The sequence below is a fragment of the Etheostoma cragini genome, chromosome 17 (assembly GCF_013103735.1).
Source record: "Etheostoma cragini isolate CJK2018 chromosome 17, CSU_Ecrag_1.0, whole genome shotgun sequence".
Taxonomy (NCBI): domain Eukaryota; kingdom Metazoa; phylum Chordata; class Actinopteri; order Perciformes; family Percidae; genus Etheostoma; species Etheostoma cragini.
The window spans coordinates 9,371,671-9,389,910 of NC_048423.1; the positions used below are offsets into that span (position 1 = coordinate 9,371,671).

The 18,240-nt window shown below is 41.2% G+C and overlaps 1 protein-coding gene across 3 annotated transcripts; it reads right to left on the reverse strand.

Moving 5' to 3' along the window:
- Positions 1 to 5,350: 5,350 nt before the first annotated feature.
- Positions 5,351 to 16,753, reverse strand: ptena (phosphatase and tensin homolog A). 3 transcript variants are annotated; one of them, XM_034898215.1, is made up of 10 exons: positions 15,943 to 16,752; positions 11,286 to 11,370; positions 11,131 to 11,175; positions 10,993 to 11,036; positions 10,516 to 10,754; positions 9,980 to 10,121; positions 8,286 to 8,354; positions 7,603 to 7,769; positions 6,647 to 6,904; positions 5,351 to 6,465 (listed from the first exon to the last, which is right to left on the reverse strand). In XM_034898215.1, the coding sequence occupies exons 1-10, from the start codon at positions 16,019 to 16,021 to the stop codon at positions 6,280 to 6,282; spliced, it is 1,314 nt and encodes a 437-aa protein (XP_034754106.1). In that variant the 5' UTR covers positions 16,022 to 16,752; the 3' UTR covers positions 5,351 to 6,279. The 3 variants fall into 3 exon arrangements, with proteins under 3 accessions (XP_034754106.1, XP_034754107.1, XP_034754108.1); XM_034898216.1 differs by having other exon boundaries at positions 7,603 to 7,748; positions 8,328 to 8,354; positions 15,943 to 16,749; XM_034898217.1 differs by lacking the exon at positions 8,286 to 8,354 and having other exon boundaries at positions 15,943 to 16,753.
- Between the last annotated feature and the right edge of the window lie 1,487 nt (positions 16,754 to 18,240).

The window sequence follows — 18,240 nt, forward strand, 5'->3', positions numbered from 1 at the left end:
GAGTGTTTCAAGATTTTGGATCCCTTATTTTGACTATTTCCTCCACAAACTCTCATGATGTAAGCTTCTGTAAAGGATTGTTTTTTTCATCTCATGAACTGTAAAACCCTGAAGCAATTCCTCATCTCTGAAATTTTGCAGGTCTACAGTAACATTTCTAACTTTCCATCTCCAGCACAAACACTAGTATTGGTCTTGTCCATCAGCCGCTCTCACATCAGTCATTTCAGATAATGACTCTCAGCTGGGAGAGACAGAGTGGAGGCTGATCAGCCGACACGCTTGTTCTTGGTATGTAAGGATGAGATGGGGATGGAGTGCGCGGGTAACTATCAGTCATCAGCGTGAGGATTAGGGACTGTCATCAGCAGCCATATGCCTCATATTACCCTTGTGGTGACACTAGATGGAGAAAGGGAAGAGAGCAAGGAGGAGTAGGAGGACGCTCGGGGGAAGGATTACACCCGCTCTAAGATTTCAGGGTAAAAGTCAGGTGGAGAACAGAGCCTGTCAAAGTAAAGTTTCATAAATGCAAAGGCTCTGGTGTCTGAACGTACATTTTCAAATATGCATAGATAAAGCACAGTAAAGCCCTGCAGCAGGATCACTTTTCACTACGGGGTTCCCTAAACATAACGCAAGTTCCTGTTGTAGAAATGTAGAGTGTGCATGTATGCAGAGCTCTATGGTAAAGCTTCTGTACACGTTGTTTTGCGTCTGGCTTTGCATGTTGAGTGTTATTCAGTACAATGGACACACATGCTCTTCATTGATCACATAGCGAGAATAAGCACTTTGTCTGTGTGTGTGTATGTGTGTGTTGAAGAAAAGGAGGGCTCAAAGGTGCAGACTGTCAAGCATGTTAGCACATCTATGTCAACACACACACACACACACACACACAAACACACACAAACGCACACGCACAAACACACACACACACACAAAGCTGGTGTGACTCAGTAGTTGACTCAGGTCTTGACAGTAAAAATAACATCTGAATAACATTTACTGGATATTCATTAACAGTACGTCCAACTCATGACGAGAACCACTTTAATGGGTTTCCATCAAATGCACCTTGCCAGCTACACTAACTCTGTGCTACTTCATGCACACGTACAACTACATGTTTCCAAACATCTCCTTCTTCTTCCCAATTCCACTTCCTCATTCACCATAGTTCCTGTGGCTGTCATCGGGCTATTTTGGTGCATTCACACAAAAGGAGAAACCACGTAGAAGATTTGCTGAATGATGGAGCAAGTTCACAGCATTGAAAATAATGCCACTTTTAAGAGCTAAAATGTTGGACAAGAATAATGGAGTGATAATTTCTCAAAATGTATTCTCACAAGTGTTCTACTCAGATTTTTGCTGCTGGTACTACTTTCAAAGGCATATTATGCCCGTGATTCACAATGAGTTTTTTTCTGCTGTTGAAGATATTCATGACGTTTGACCTAAAATAGATTAATCAAGATCCTTGCATAAAAACAAAAAATAAGCTTATATTATTAAACTTATAAGTTTAATACAATTTATAATTCAAAAACGTGTTTTTTACATCTCTGGATGTCGGTGGTTGAATCATAATAAGATTGACGACATTATTAATCCGAGTGTATGTTGTCCTTGTCTCATTCAAAGTGATTTGTGTCATGAATATAGTGTAAACGTAAACGTGTGTCAGCTCATAACCAAAATACTCCCATATTAGCATCATTACACTGCAAGACTGGTTGAGCGTGTTTGCTAGTTTTCCTCAGACCACCATGATAAGGGAAGGAGAGGCAGAGTGGTACTTGTAGCATGTAAAGAGACCATATGTGTGAGCACGAGTGTGGGCACAGAGAGATGATATGCCTGTGGTCCCGCCTGGGCTTATGTGAGTCTGTGGGAGGCAGAGTATGACTTTGTTCATACTGTAGTATACTTGTGTGTGTGTGTGTGTGAGAGAGAGAGAGAGAGAGAGAGAGAGAGAGAGATATAGAGAAAGAGAGAGAGAGAGAGAGATGGTCTACACATGTGGGTGTGTGCACTTTTTCCACAGGCTGTCACTCGTGCTGTTGCTGAGTCTTTGGTAACTTACACTGCCTGTGTAAGAGAGAGAGAGAGAGAGAGAGAGAGAGAGAGAGAGAGAGAGAGAGAGAGAGAGAGAGAGAGAGTGAGTGTGTGTGTGTGGGTGTGTGTTTAAGCTTTTGTTTAATTTCTACTTCCTGTTTTATTCTTGGCCTAATCCAAACGCAACACAGCTGTGCAGTCAGCCAGAGAAAGAGGGCTTGGGGGATGGGTTGCCAGGTCCTGGTGAGTGCAGCCATGCTCTACAACTGCTACCAACAGATGGAAGGGAAATGGGGTTACCAGCTTGGGCTTATCTTCTCTTTGTAGGCCAGACTGACCCCCCCACACTCCCCTACTCCCTCATTTTGTCATCATACTATGCTTAAATCTCTATATTGTGGTGTTAGCTTTTTTCCACAATAATTGGATTCATGGACTATACAAGGACATACATGCCAGAAAAAAAACATAACAAAAGATGATTGACCATAATACATGACAAATGCTCATCTCAATATTATGAGATACTAAGTAACAATTATGAGCCACTTAATCAGAACCAAACACCCACCAACCAGAAAACTCCCGGCAGACCAGAAACAGTCAGTCACAATAGCTGCTGGAGATTCTCTTTACCGTTCTGTTTACTCCCCTCTGGCATTTCGTTCATTGAAATAGTTAATGAAGAGGGAAAATAAAGCACTGTTGCCAATGGGATAATAAGTTCACACAGTTTTTTTTTTTTCAAAAGATGCATTTTCAGCACTAACTCTCAATACTGTCGGCAAACCAAACCTATTCTTAACGCCATTTTCAGAAGGAACAGTCATCGAGACATCAGCACAGCAAAAAGAACAACCATTTGATTTTTAAGGAGCTGTTAGGTTTCATTCACACATTTAATTTCAATAACTAACCAGAACGCAAGACCTATCGTTACGAGGTGTTTTAAGTGCACAAGCCCGAATTAAGTGACAACATAATTTTACACATTTTCTTTTGTCTTTCGTGATTGGCAACCACAGCCATCAGGTTGCATTTCTCCAAAAGTTGATTCTGTTTCATCTTTTCGGCTACGGGCCGATGTTTCCAGCATCTTTTGCGGTCACCACCGCCGCAGCCTAAACGCACTACCCACATTTAAATTAATGGGAGGACTAGTGTTAGTCATTCCTGATTTGGTGTGAATGCAACCTTAATACTCTGACAGAGGAGGGCTTAATAAAAGTGAATGGTGCAACACAGCTGATATGCTGAACATGGAATATATTTTGATTTTCCATTCTGCCTCCGTTTTGCAAAGTGCAAAATCAAAAATTGGAAAATCTCCTTGTCAATGGTCAACACGGCCAAGACGGATTACTGTTGTGGTTTGCTAATGGCACAAATTCGAAGGTCAAAGGTTGACAGACTTTAACTCTATATGACATTTTTTTACAGATTGATTTCCTATGAGCAAATCCACTAATTGCATTGAAATGAATTGAATGTAACACTAAATGCCATTGCTTTAAATGCTGGTGTAATCATAACTTTGGTCTAGTAACTTTCATAACTTCAATGAATGTAGAACGAAACATTTAAATCATGTCTAAATGTTCTCTTCCTGTTGGAAATGGGCTTCCATAATGGTCTAGACAGATTGTAAATGAAACATGAATACAATTCCATTTCATGATCATCATTCCAGTTTCTTTCAACGGCATACCCTTAAACAGTGGATCTTTATTTAGCTGGATGCATAACATCTGACCCAAATAATGGAGAACGAAATCTGATTTCAAAATACAAAAGTATATAGTCCTCCAAAACTCCTGTTTCTCCATTTTTGTCTCAACTTCAAGAGAGCTGCGGTTGATGCCAAAAAATCCACAGAGGAGCCGGTGCTCAAGACATACAAATGTAGCGGTGTATTGATTAGATTAATATTTCAGATGCTGCTGTGTTGGTGTTTGTGTATATGATGAGGAGGGCAATCAAAAGCTTCAAATGTGGACTCTCAAACTCAAACGCTCTACTGAAGTCAGCCCTCTTCAGTCTCGCCTGCCTGTAGAGAGCCAAGGCATCCCTCAACCCAGCACAGAACATTCATTAATAATCTACCAGAGTCTCTTCCTCCTTCTCAGCCAATTACAGCCGAGGCCCCTGCGACTACTGCCTGTCTCATTTGACGCTGCACTGGTTCGGCTTTGATGTCTCTATCAACACGAAAGAGCCGAGGACCAAGTCTTAATAGAGCAGAAGGGGATTATGTGACTGCTTGCCTCTGGGGCTGGAACTTTTTTTCTATGTATGTTTAATTCATACTTTATTTTATTATCAAGAGACTTTGGGCCACTCTCTGCTCTGCTATCACAGTGACATGCTAGTTAATCCTGTTACACTTTCGTTTTGGGAGTCGCACAAGCCCGCTAGCAGAGCAGGCTCCATCTACCCGAGGCCTCGCGCTCCTCCCTCCTGGGCTGGTAGCCTTTTCCTTCCTCTGCTCATTTCATGTGGAGAACGCCTTGATTACCCAGCAGCAACCACTGCGCATGCAACACTGCTAGTTTGGTATGAGGTCAGGCTGCGTTTGGCTCAAAAATGTAACAAAGAGGTTGGTTTACTTTGGAATCATTTCAGGAAATGGAAATATTGTTTGTCAGAAATATCCCAACAAAAAGTTCTCCATACAAGTGAAAGCTCAGTTGTGTTAACTTTAATTAGCAGTGTCAAAGAATTTAAACTTTGATAAACGGATGCAAACGCCTTTTCTCATTGATTAACATTATTGTACTGTACATGCTCAGCTCCCTGGTTGAGTCACTTATGTTGGAAGTGGGCTCTTTGCCCTCTATTGAACTTTTAATAATAATCCTTCCATCACTTCCCTACATCAGGTCCCACCAGCTATTTGCAGTGCTGACCTTTAAAGCAGGAAGTTACTGTTAACACAGCTCCAGCAGTTGCAACGACAAACCTGACTTGCAGCATTTTTTCTCATCAAGTGCAGTTCACATTTTCCTCCAGCAACTCACTCAAGTTACGGGGTTCTGGGAGCTGTCACTTAAAATCATGACTTCAGTTGGCAGCAATGGTGTCAAGTTAGACTGCATTGGCATTCATTTGATGCCCATGCTGCATATCGCAAAATTCATTTGCACTCTGCACGCTTTTTGATTAACTGTGAACAGCAAAAGGGAGAACATTACATAACCCTCTGATGTAATATTCTGAGCATGACTCAAAGCACTGGGGAACCCCACGCAGACGACACATCTCAAAGCTGGTTTCTTTAAGAAAAGACAACATTGCATACATTTATTAGGGATGGACGCCAATTCCAATACATGCAAATCACCATTGTCCTTTAAATGTAGTGTTGACATTATTGCAAACACTTGTCTCCCTGCTGTTGTGTATTATATTTTTATTATCTTAGGATAAAAAAAAAAACATTAACAATTACATGGGATGCCTTGTTCTGCATAATTTAACGTATACACAGTGGGAACAGGAATGGCAATGCTTTAGACATCATCACAGCCTCTTCATAACCCCGCCCACCCCAAACCCACTGCCCGCATGCAGTTTGCACTGCACAAAGACCAAAAGTCACGTGAGACAGCCTGCAAAGAGCACAAGAAGCATTCACAGTAAAAGGAGGATAGGAAGGAGGATAGGATGAAGTCGGGGTGGGGTGGAGGAGAGAGAGAAAGAGTAAAAGATGAAAGGAGAAGGGGGGGAGAAAAGAGGGAGTGAAACAAAGTGACTGCAGCACTGGCCTTGGTTTAGACAGGAGAAGGAGCAGCATAGTCCTAGTATATCATTCTATCTTCTCCCACACTTCAACTCCCATCTCCTGATTGTGGTACTCTTTCCATTGTCTTTGACACAAAAAAAGTGTATATGCATGTATATATACATATATACATATATGTATGTATATAGATATATATAAACATTTTTATAGCTACAGCACCTTTTCCCATGGGGCAACAGTGTCAATACCTCGCTCATGGTACATGGCCCTGCCAACGAAAAAAATAAAAATAAAAAAAACAATATATTGGTCAGGATATTTATCTTTTTTTCCCTAAAATTGGCATTTGACATGATGATATTCTATTGCCGTCTGGGGGAGGGAAGGGACAAAGGTTCTTCTTTTGAGTTTATATTCAAGTTTTCTCCTTTTTTTCTGGTGTATAATTTCTTCTTTTCCTGTTTAAAAAGAGTTCACACTTTTGTGATTTGCGTGTGCTGCTCTTCATCAAAAGGTTCATTTTCCGGATCAGAGTCAGTGGTGTCAGAGTATCGATAATGGTCTGGCTCATTGTCGCTAACGTCCGGGGTGACGGATGTCGAAGTGCTTGCCTCAGAATTCGAAGGCTCCTCCACGGTTTTCGTAAAATACAACTTCACCTGGAATGGCAAATAAAAAAACTAACTTCAGTCCGTGCAATAAAATGATAATAAATCTTTTCATTGTTCCTTCCATTACTTTCAAAAGCAGCAATCATTGTTCAAACTAATGACTGATTTGACAGACTTAAAGATAATAAATAATCCTTTTATCCAACAAATATCCAAAGTAAATCCTTACCTTGAAGTTTGGCGAGAAGTAGCGGTTAGCTTTGTCTTTGTTGGCCTTGTCCAAGTCGTTCTTAGTGAGCGTCAGGATGAGGTAGTCCCTGTCCCGGTCGCTTTCCCTGCACTCGGCACTCTGCGGCTGGCCCTGGCCCGGTGCCGGTACCCCCTGCTGGCTGTCTGCGTTGTTCACCGCCCCGTTCTCTATCTTGTCGGCGCTCTCCTCTGGTCCAGGGATGAAGAAGGTGTTCACCCAGAAGTGAAACATTTTGTCCTGAAAAGCAGAGTTAACAAGATGGAATGAGAAATTGGGCAAAATAGAGAATTCAGAAAAGGGTAAGGGTTACGTTTTTTTTTTAACTACAGCTGGTTTATCCTGTATTTTTCTTATTGTCAAATCAAATCAATCAAAAATGTAAACCAACGTTAGTCCGTCTCTAACTACTTTCAAACTTCGCTACCAACCATCTGTGGCACTCAGCGTCGAGCCCATTTTTAATTTTTTTTACTTTGCCAAAATACGATCATATTAAGCATTTGTTGGGGACAACTTTCAACGATGAATACAAATTTGTTGCATTAAGTGAGTATTTATGGCAAGCAGTACAGATTTACTCAAAATAAACTACAATGCCCTGCTAATGAAGTAACATTGTAACTAATAACATTGACTAAAAGAGTCTACAACAGAGAGGAAAACACTTTATCAGGCTTTTGCATGAAAAATAACTATACTTTAGTTGTATTTTCAGGAGAATTGTTAATGAAAATAAATAAATAAACAGAATGGTCTTTTCCTTTAAAAAAAAAAAAAAAAGCATAATTGATGGCAGCAATTTCATTGAGAAATTGCTTAGATGAATACCTATTTATTGTTCGCCATGACAAATCAACAGCCTCAATAAGCTCTTCATGAGCGACAGAAATGTGTCAAATTAAGGTACAATGGAAGCCCCTGAACACACAACTAACCTTCTTCATCATCTTATTCTGTTTATGGAAGAACTCCACTTTGATGTCTCCACAAACTGGCAGCGGCTGGGGGAACTCGAAAAACATGTGCTTGTCCTCGCGCCGCGTCTGAGCGGGGTTTGACGTGTGAATCTTCACTTTTAGCTGGTACACCACAAACTGGGGATCTGCAAAAAAAAGAAAAAGAAAAAAAAAAAGGTCAACGTTGCATCAACGGGGGAAGGGTGGCAGCAGTGGTGGTGGCGGTGTCTTTCGTGAGATTTGTGAAGAGAAGAGACAGAAAACACAAGAAGAGTGAGCAAGGAGTGAATCTAAAGGGCTAAAAGAAACGGCACACCACCACCACCTTTCCCCCTCTGAATAAGTCCTAAACAGTATATATTAAACACCCAAAGTAAAGTACATTAACACCCAAAAAGACCCAGAATCAGAGGCATATGACCCTATTCTGATAGACAGTCATGGTCTTGGACCAGTGCAACATGTTACATAGGAAAAAGAAGGTTCACATTCTTCTATGCTGGGTGGGAGTGGTGTTGGAGATACTTCATATACCTGTAAACTAGTCCTGTATCCTGCTAGGCAACATGCCTACCTTAGAAGGCCCGTGCCTGGGTGATCTCTGGGGCCGTATAAAAAGGCAAATGAGTGAAAAGATAATAATGGATGAAAGGCTCATTTACCCCAATGCCAATTCCCTTTCTTGAAGCCCTGAGGGGTCGGCTCGCTCCTGTTTTTAAAGGTACTGTCCCCTTAGAGAGAAAGAAGGAGATTAGCATTGACAGGACCTGGCTGGCCTGTCAGGGGCTTGACAGCACAGCAGGCAACAAACAGCTCTACACAAATATGTACAGATATTAGCATCGACACAGCTTTTCTTAAAAACAACATATAGTACGTGGCTTTAAAGTGAAGTTATGCATCTTAAAACATTTGACGGGGTGTATTGTGAGATGCACAAAAGGGAAGGGGGTCCTTGACGTCGCTGACAGCCACAAAACAGCGTTGTCTTTTGTGATTTGAAAAAAAAAAAAAAAACTGTGACGTGAAGGGTATTTGTAACAGAATTATCAAACTCGCTTCTCCTTTTTTATACAGCTATGGTGAGCTCCAACCTGTGTGTGTGTGTGTATAAACACGCACGTATTACGACGTCAAACTCAGAATAGGGCCTTTTTCAAAAGGGAGCGTTAGAGGAAATACAGTCAGGGAATATTCAGCACAGTCAGGTGTTAATGGTGAAAAAGCCACAAGTTTATAATGGACAAATTAGATACATGGAAAGGCACAACATTGTGTGATTCGGAAACATTTGGAGAAATGAAAAACGTAATAGAGAACTATTAAACGTATTTAACCGAAATGGGGTCATTGTCTGCTTAGAAATTTCCCCAAAAGGTCTCATAAACGTCTCCATTTGGGAGACTTAAGTTTAATTACGGTATAACTTAGAGGATACAGAAAGCTAAAATCAGTACTAATGTTAAATGATAAAAGTTTTGGTGTCAGTGCACTTTTACAATCAAGCATATTACTATTCAAACTGCTTTGTGTCTGTGCCACTCTGCCATTTAACACAGGGGGGCAAGTGACAGTGTTTGAGCACACACCTTTTTAGGAAATAATCATACCGCTCAAGCCAAGCAAACAGGCAGTAATATGAAAATGCTCATGACTGAGCGACTGAAACCAACTACAGTGACTTATTAATACTTTTACGTATAAAAAAAACTAAAAAATTGAATTGAAAGTAAATAAATAAATCACTGCCCAAACTATTCAATACCTTAAATAACTTTCAGTTACTTCCTGGCTATGTGTAAAGAAAACACACCAAACACATCTGGCTTTGTATTGTCCTCTGTGTGTGTGTGTGTGTGTGTGTGTGTGTGTTCACTTCCCTTGTGCTTCGCTCTGTTTAAACAGTGCAAATTGTAATTTCTCGGAAAACTCTTATCAATTTTTTTTTTTTTTTGAGTGGCAGAAGTCAAAGATCAGACATTTTATGATTCTAACATTTAAAAAATGTCGTTATGACAAAGAGGTAATCTGATTGAAAACATCATTTTTTGTGGGCAGGGAATGAGTTGGCCTCGTTGTAAGTAGCAGCAAGAGAACTTAATCAATAATAAGCTGCCCTTGTGAGTCAAAAGGTCTAAAAATACTACAGCAAATTCAGCCGCACTTGATTACAAAACGCCCGGCACAGGACGACTCAACTCTACCGTCGATGACCCGCTCTGTTCTATGGTGCTGAACTGCAGCGTGGGTGAGCCCTACAGTGCTCAGCACATCCAAGTCTCTCGTTCCATTTCAACAGCGCTACGCATGCCTACGCCCTAGTTTGGATTTAAAGTTGAACATGAGCGTGACTCACTGCAGGTGCCCCCGCTGAACATAGGGAGAGTCTCGAACACCATTTTGTGGAAGAGGAGAGCCACCGGCTTGTACTCTAGCTGGTTCTTCAGTAGGTAGCTGTAGTAGTAGACGTAGCGGCGCTGGCTCGGGATCGTTACTCCCTGCAACGACATGGACAATGTTTAGAGATCCTGAACGTACAAAATGGTTGTCTCTTTGCTGTGTGTGTTCCAAGTGTTTGCAACTAGGGCTGAAATAAACAAAAGAAAATAGGACTCAACGACTTTGATGATCAAGTCACTTTGAAAGCAATAAAAACGCCAAACATTATCTTTGACCAGCTAAGGACTTCTAAGGATTATTTTCAGCTTGTCTCTGTTTTACATAGATTGTTATTAGCATACATTACCGTATATAGATTTTGGAAAAATAACTGGACAAAAAACAATATGCAGACTAAAAAAATGAAAAAATCATGAGTTTCAGCCCTTTTTGCAACAATTGATCTGAAGCAGCAGCTGTGTTAAGACATTTGGTCTCAGATTGACACATCACCTTCTTGTCCCTTGTCCTGACTTCTCCGTAAAAGTCAAGCGCTTCTTGGGCCTCCAGGAATTTGCCGCGATGGAGGAGATAGGCGCAGATCATGACTCCAGTGCGGCCCTTCCCGGCCTTGCAGTGGATGGCCGCCACGTGATTGTCGTTCTCGCTGAGCCACTGGTCCAGGTCTTCACAAAACGGCTTAATTAGCTCCAGCTGAGGCGGGTTGTGGTCTTCAAAGGGGTACTGTGCAACTGATGCGTGACGGGACGCAAAGTTGTAACCAGAGAAGAAAAGGAATGAGGACACAGATCGAGCAGGTCAGAGAGGACAAGACAGGGAGGAAGACACGGTAGACATTTTGTGGGATTTCCCCCCCCCCCCCTCCGACCTTGTGTGTCATCAGGCTCTTAGGTCAGACTGAGGAAAAGCATCTATGGAACACGAACACACACACAAAAACACACACACAAATATTTAAAAGGAGCCTACCTCTGCAGTTAAATTTGGCAGCATCATAGTGTCTTTCTGCGCAGCTGAAATGGGAAGAAAATCAAGTTAGCAAACAGAAAGAGGAAGTTATTAAGCAAACAAAGCAGTTCAGGTGTAAAGAAAATGTGGAAGACTTACAGGTTGTAGATTTTGTAATGGTTTTTATGCTTTGAATCCAAAAACCTGTTTGCAGGAGAGAACATAATATATTTATGTACCAGAGCCACAAATACTCTCTAATAAAAATGCTTCTTTCGGACATTTCCCTTTTCTATTATCACACAACAACTCACCGTACTACATCGTCTATATTGTTTCTGTACACGCCTTCGAGTCTCTCTGCTGGAAAGCCCATTGCGATGATGTTCGGGTAGATATCTGTTTACGCAGGGGTCAAGGAAACGTACATTCTGCATGACTGTGGAAATCAGAAAAGTAGGCAAAAAAAAGCAGCCAAACCAAGGGGTCAGCGGCTCATCTTTAACTGGAAGAATAAGTAGGTCTGCCTATGTTTACAAGAGCTATGTAACGAGACTAGAAAATGAAATGCATTTCTTTAGTTAAAAAAAGAAGTTACAAAGCGTAAGAATTTGCCATTTGAGCTCAATGACAAGAATGCAAAGGCAGGCAGCAGAGTATAAACAGGTTTCAGCCAATGTCGACATGACGGTGTCATTGTAGTTATGGATAGATGGGAGCATAGAAGGGGACACTGATCAGAGTGTGTGTGTGTGTGTGTGTGTGTGTTGTGACAGATGGCCTTGACAGTAACAAGCAGGCAGAGAGGATGGAGTAACAGCTCTCCTGCATGATGGGAGAGTCTCCGCTCCCTGACCTGCATTTATTTTTAGAGCCCAAAGTTATACTGGGATGATTGCAATTGTTCGGCTTTTCTCTCTTTCAAGCTCAGCCGGAATCAATTTGAATATCTACGAGATCGAACGGGGGCAACACGAAGACGCACAGGTAGAAAAGGGTTCATCAAACAAAAGCCCTTTGTGTTAAGACTCGCAGATTACACATGCAGCAGATCCTTCAGCTGTTGTGTTCCTATGACACACGGTGACAAGTGCGAAGCAACACTTAGCAAGCAACATGCACCTGACGCCGCTACAGGTCTAACTACTGTATGCACCACCTCGCTCGTTCTACACCTGCCCTTAAAGTTGCACTACATCAAACGGGCTTCAATATTTCAGCGCGGGATAGCGATGGAAAATGCCGTAGCCAATTATACGGTGACATACATACAGGGTTAAAGGCCCACATGGGTGTCATGTTGCAGAGAAAAGAATAACTCCCATGCCCACCTGTAACTGAAATCTTCCTGTCGCCAGAGCTGTGGGATTTCACAGCTTAACCACTGACTAAAGGGCAACCTTTTCTTACACTTCCCGTGCCACGTTGTCAAAAAATAGAAAAGCTGAATATTTCTAATATGTGTTGGTTTCATTTTGTGCGGACCTAGTTTTCCAGAGTTAAATCACTTTTTAAATTGCTCCCAACAATTTGACACACACATCTGACAAATCTGGTTTAGCTAATGTGCACACATACAAGTACCTGCACATGCAAACACACACAAAAACAACCCTTTTGATGTCGCCTTCGACTATCAGCAGACCTGTCGGTATAGAGAAATGTTGGACTTCAGAACATGGAGACACATATTTATGTATTAAGGCTGCTTGATATAAGGAAAATATCTAATTGCAATTATTTTGAACGATATTGCGATATGATTCATAATGTTGGAGGGAATGATCGTTTTCGTATCATTTTTTCCTAAAATACTTTTGCAAATCTGTACCAATCAAAGATTTTTTTTTTCTTTATTCTGTAGGATATGATTTGTAGGTCAATACATCTACAAGAACAGCACCACATTTCAGAATGGTCTCACACATATTTTGCGCCCCACTGCGATTTGGAAATTGCACTCGTCTACATTGCGATTTTGATCCAATTGCAATTAATTGTGCAGCCCTAGTATGTACACAAGTTTTTAGCTGGAAAACAAAAAAAAGAAAATATTCAACCCCTGTACAAGAAAGTCATTGAGTGCCCCAGTGCAGCATTCTACAGCTGAGGTATTCTCAACACACGTCTTGATGCATGAATTCCACAAGCCCAGTACCAAATCTATGGTATTATTTGCTTAGCCAAGCTACGTCCCTTTAGCTCAGGACAGAGAAGCCAATCTGTACATACTGTGCCATAATCCGGTCCATTAATGGGTCAAAGACCTAATTAGGAGCCAAATACAGCTTTCTATACTGTTTGATTGGCTATGCCAATACTTGGACCTGCTAGCAAAGTGATCCCAGCAAGTCTATTCTAAAGCTCCAGAGCTCCCAGGAGAGCCTCAGCCCAGGGCATGGGGGGCTTGGTCTCTGCAGCTGGGAGGAAACTCACATACGGGACCCCCGACGGAAGCTCCAAGTAGGAGGGGGAAAAAAAAGGAAAGAAAATCTGCCATTTCAGGCACGCCTTTTCTTTATAGCCATCCCAGCCTTAGCGCTATGCATACGCCAAATCCACAACTGAGCAAGAGAGAGGGGGGAAAAGGGAGAGTGGGAACGGGCGAGCGCTGAGTGAGGAGGGGGTGGGGAGGACAGGAAAGGAGGAGAGAGCAAAGGGGGCAAGCACAGGGAGAATTAGAGTGGGAGTAGTAAAGAAAAAGAGCAAAGGAGAGGTGGTGGGTTGAAGTGTAAGAGAGGGAGAAAGCTCTCACACAGCAATGCTGATACAAGATCACTGGCAACTCTATTTTAAGGGCAATTCCCCGAACTGTGATACTGCATTACATAACTGCAGAGAGCCCATATTGTTTTTAGACACCATGCCAAAAATGATAAAAGGGATGCTTAGAAAGGGCCCACATCTGAACAAGAAGAGACATCAAGCCAAAGAAAGATGCAACTTTTGAGTGGCATGTACACTTCACACCTGCACAAAGCTCTGGAGACAAGTCATGCCACAAGCTTTACCACATTAGAAAACCAAGTGAGAAACATCTGATCAAATATTGTGATGCACACACACTGCATCTGCAGTCAAACACGCATCCCAGCTGACACTTCTGTTCAATGGGTTATCTATAGTGGCAGTATTGAGTCAAGGTAACTAGCACTCAGCTTCACATATACATTCTTCTACAAAACGCTATTGAACAATGTTACAAAGTTAATGTAACAATTACTGATAATAACCAGAGCAAATTATGTCCATAAAGGCCTGTTTCAATTACATGCTGAACGGATCCAGATAGGGCTGCAATTTAGAATCATTTTCATTATCTGTTAATTTGCTCTATTCCCATCCGATTAATCATTAGGTCTATAAAAAGGGTCAAAAAAGTAGTTAAAGAAAAAATGGCCGTTACAATTTCCTAGAGCCCTAGTTGGCATCTTCTGATGCCTTGTTTTGGCCAATAACCCAACAGTCCAAAACAAAGATTTTTTAATTTAATATCATGTAAGACGAAGAAAACTGCCACATTTTCACATCTGAGAAGAAGGAGGCAGTGACTATCTGCAATGAAAAAACAGCAACCAATCATCAAAATGGACTCATCCATTATTCGTCTACTTGTTTCAACTCTGAAACGAGAAATAAAAAACTCAGGACTCGAAAGGCCGAAAAGGATTTTTGAAATCCTGATAAAGAGTCAAATATACATCCAACTATATCCATGACCTTCTCTCAGTACTGAGAGACATAGGGCTGGGCAATATGGAGAAGAAAAAAAATATATATAATAATCAGCTATCACGATATTCTTGACCAAATATCTGGATATCAATATTGCGGCAATATTGTAGTGTTGACAACTAATGCTTTGACAAGATATCTTCACACTTAGATCTAAGCTCCCCCCCTAACCCTATTCTTCAGTACTGTGAATATAATGAATAAGTGGGGAAAAGGCAAATAATAGAACAGCTAGACCAGACTAATTTACTGTAATGCAGCCTTTAAAACAAAGAAAAGACAACACTTATGTCATATCACAATATTCAAATATCCAAAATCAAAGACAATATCTAGTCTCATCACGATATTGATATATTGCCCAGCCCTAGTCAGACATAATTTTGCACTCGGTTGTTCATGGTCAACCACATCAGCTGCTAATCTAGTTTATCACCAGCAAAAAAACTAAAAATACCAAATCCGGTACCACTGGTACTGCACTAGGGAACCAGGTCAACTATTATCAGTGGTAATAGATGAGAAAGGAGTCCTGCATAGGGGACTCAAACAGCCATTCTTAAAGCTGTAAATGATTGCTTGTCCGTAAAAAAGGGAATGGAATTTGTTAATTAGATTTCTAAAGATTTGTTGAAATCCATCGATGCATACTCACCCATATAGCACACAGGTGAGGCAAGGTGTACATTGGGGATGTTAAGTCTTTTCAGCTAGTTGCATCATACACCAGAAACCTACCCTATAGTCTATCTAGATTTCTAAACATAAAACATTAGTAGAAAGACATTCTGAAATAAATACTAAACACCATCTAGCTGTCTTCAAACACCAACAAACAAAAGATGTGTTTTTTTTTTTTAAATGACCCAATACCACTAACAATTTCTCAACCTCAAGCTAGGTCTACCGCTGGTGTGACTGGTATGTCAGTTAAATGCCCTGTCGTTCTTTCAAAACACTAACTAATGTCCAGTGAAACAGGGGTTTCCAGCAATAATAGGAGTGACATTTATGCGTGCTGGTTTGACAGATCCACCATCTTTCAAACATGCTGGGTGACAGCAAAGCTGCGCTCTGTGACCAACTAGCCAGCTCGCTAGGTTAGCAGGTAAGCTAACTACCTCACGTTACTCCTCTGACATGTCTGGTTCCAGTTCTACTACTCAAATGCAACTAATACTCATTACTAGTTAATGTTCTGGATGCCGTGAAAATAGGGGACATAGGAAAGGATACATGTTAAGTCCAGATCGAACCCATCCTCTTGATATCTCCTTTTGTTCCGGCTGACCATTTCTTTTATAATCGCAGCCATTGTAACGTTAGCAGGTGACAGGAGTCTATACGGGGTAACGTAATGGTTAAATGATGAGTACAGTTTTTTTTTTTCCTAGTATTTGCTGTATTATCGTGTATGTCGCAGTCAGTGGGTCTGCTCCCCGTCGCTGGCTGCTTTCCTAATTCTGCAGGTCCTCGCAGAGACGTGCTAGCCAGCAGAGCTAGCGGTGGCTGACGTTAGGATTAGAAAGGCTTCCTCTGGATCATAAAGACGGGCCTTGCGCTGCTCCTCCGTGCAGGCCCGACTTTGCCAATCCTGCAAATCGTCTTGCAAACGAGCCCGAATTAAATACATGCAGTTGTCCTTTAGATGCCAGACACGGTCCAAGCCGACGGCTCAATCGCAGACGCCGCGATTGACAGCGGGAGGATAGAGAACTCACCGGTTCCCAAAACTCGTATCCAGTCACTCAGATGTAGCTAGCTCGCTAGCTAACGAGTTAGCTAGCGCAGCTATGCTAGCTCCTTTTTCGATCCAAAAGCCTCCTAACGATTCAACATTGTCATCGACTGATTGCCAAGAACACATCTGAAAAAAGTGACAGGCTCCACCTTGAATGTATATAGACTATACAAAGATCAGAAATCTGCACAGATTGGTTTGACAGTTCCGTCCCGGGGAATCATCTTCTTTCTCGTTCCTCTCGCTCCAGCTGAACTCTCAGGCTCCCATCATGGCCTCCACCGAAGGAAAAAAAGAAGGTAGAGCAGGCTGGGATTTTAGAACAAATATCCCACCGCCTTCACTATATAGGTCCCCAGATTAATTTAAACCGGCAAATGCAGCATTAACTCATACTGTTTCAACAATACATATTAGATTCCGATGAACAACTACTTGTACATGTAATCGTTTTAATCATAAAAAGCGCTACAACCGAGTTATTTCGTGCTTCTGGCGGAAGGATAAAGTGAGTCCGCATGCGACGCTCCCTTCTGTCAAAGTGATCACGTGTGGCTGTAATTAGGGAAGTTTCCAACCTAATGTCACTTTTCGCGGTTTAAACTGTCATTTTACAAAATATTTTTGTAACATATCAGTCTGTAAGACATACATATTACCGTATGTTTACAATTGAAATAAATATATTTTGCAGTACCATCATTGTTTTTTTTTAAACAATATCCTTAAATCAATCCTAAATAATAACAACGTTCTTAGCCTAATTACATGGATGGACCAGACTGAAATGTAGTTTATTTTGTTGTCACTGACGTACACATTCAGTTGGATGCATCCAAAACAATTATCTGAAATAAATTCCAGGTTAGGGCTCTGCAGGGTTTGGATTAGATCTGAACCAATTAGTCAAATAATCAATTAGTCAATCCACAGAAAATGAAACATTTTGATTATACGTTAGGCTAATTGATTTTTTTAAGTGCCAAAAAAACACTGGTTCCAATTGCCGTTTGCCTTTGACATTAACCTTCATGCCAGTACTGAACACCTGAGTGGAAGTGTAACATCATCACATTCATGTGATCTTAAAATGCAGTTAGCCTAAATCCAGAAACATTAGTTTATTAGTAGAGCGTCCTGTTCATTTCCCAGTGGCGAGACATGTAGGCCTATAGTAGTTGGAGATTTTCATAAAGCACTGAAGGTGCAGTTCAGCAGATTCAAATGGGGTTACCTGGAACATCGCAGATTAAATGATCTAAACCCATGTGAGGCTAATGTGGAATCTGCTATAGTGGAGACTGTTTCTCCTCATAGAAGAACACTTATCTCGTAGCATTGTAAACCCTACAGCTTAATGACTGGCAAAATGAATCAGTTTATCAAGTCCCATCATCCATCCCAAGTATAATTTGAAAGCATCTCAGATCTCCTCTCTTATAAAAGAGTTGTCTGGCGAAGGAAATCCAGAACCAACCCCAGTTTATACATTGTAAACAAATATAGGTTATTAAACCATATTAAAGAACATATCCACTGTTGACAGCTACTTACCAAAGTTCACCCTTCATTTAACAGAAAGACAGAGTTTTTTTTTTCCGGAGGCTATCAATATGGACATAACTACCAGTAGACTTAGGTCTGGTGTCAGTAAGAGACGTTGTCATGATGAGTGCTATTACAAGCCTACCTCCGGTCAGAGACACCCACAATGACTGTGTCCTTTTACATACATTTACAGTAGTTTCTTGTTTAGTATTCAAGTGTTTTCCTCTACAACTTCTTGCCAGCAG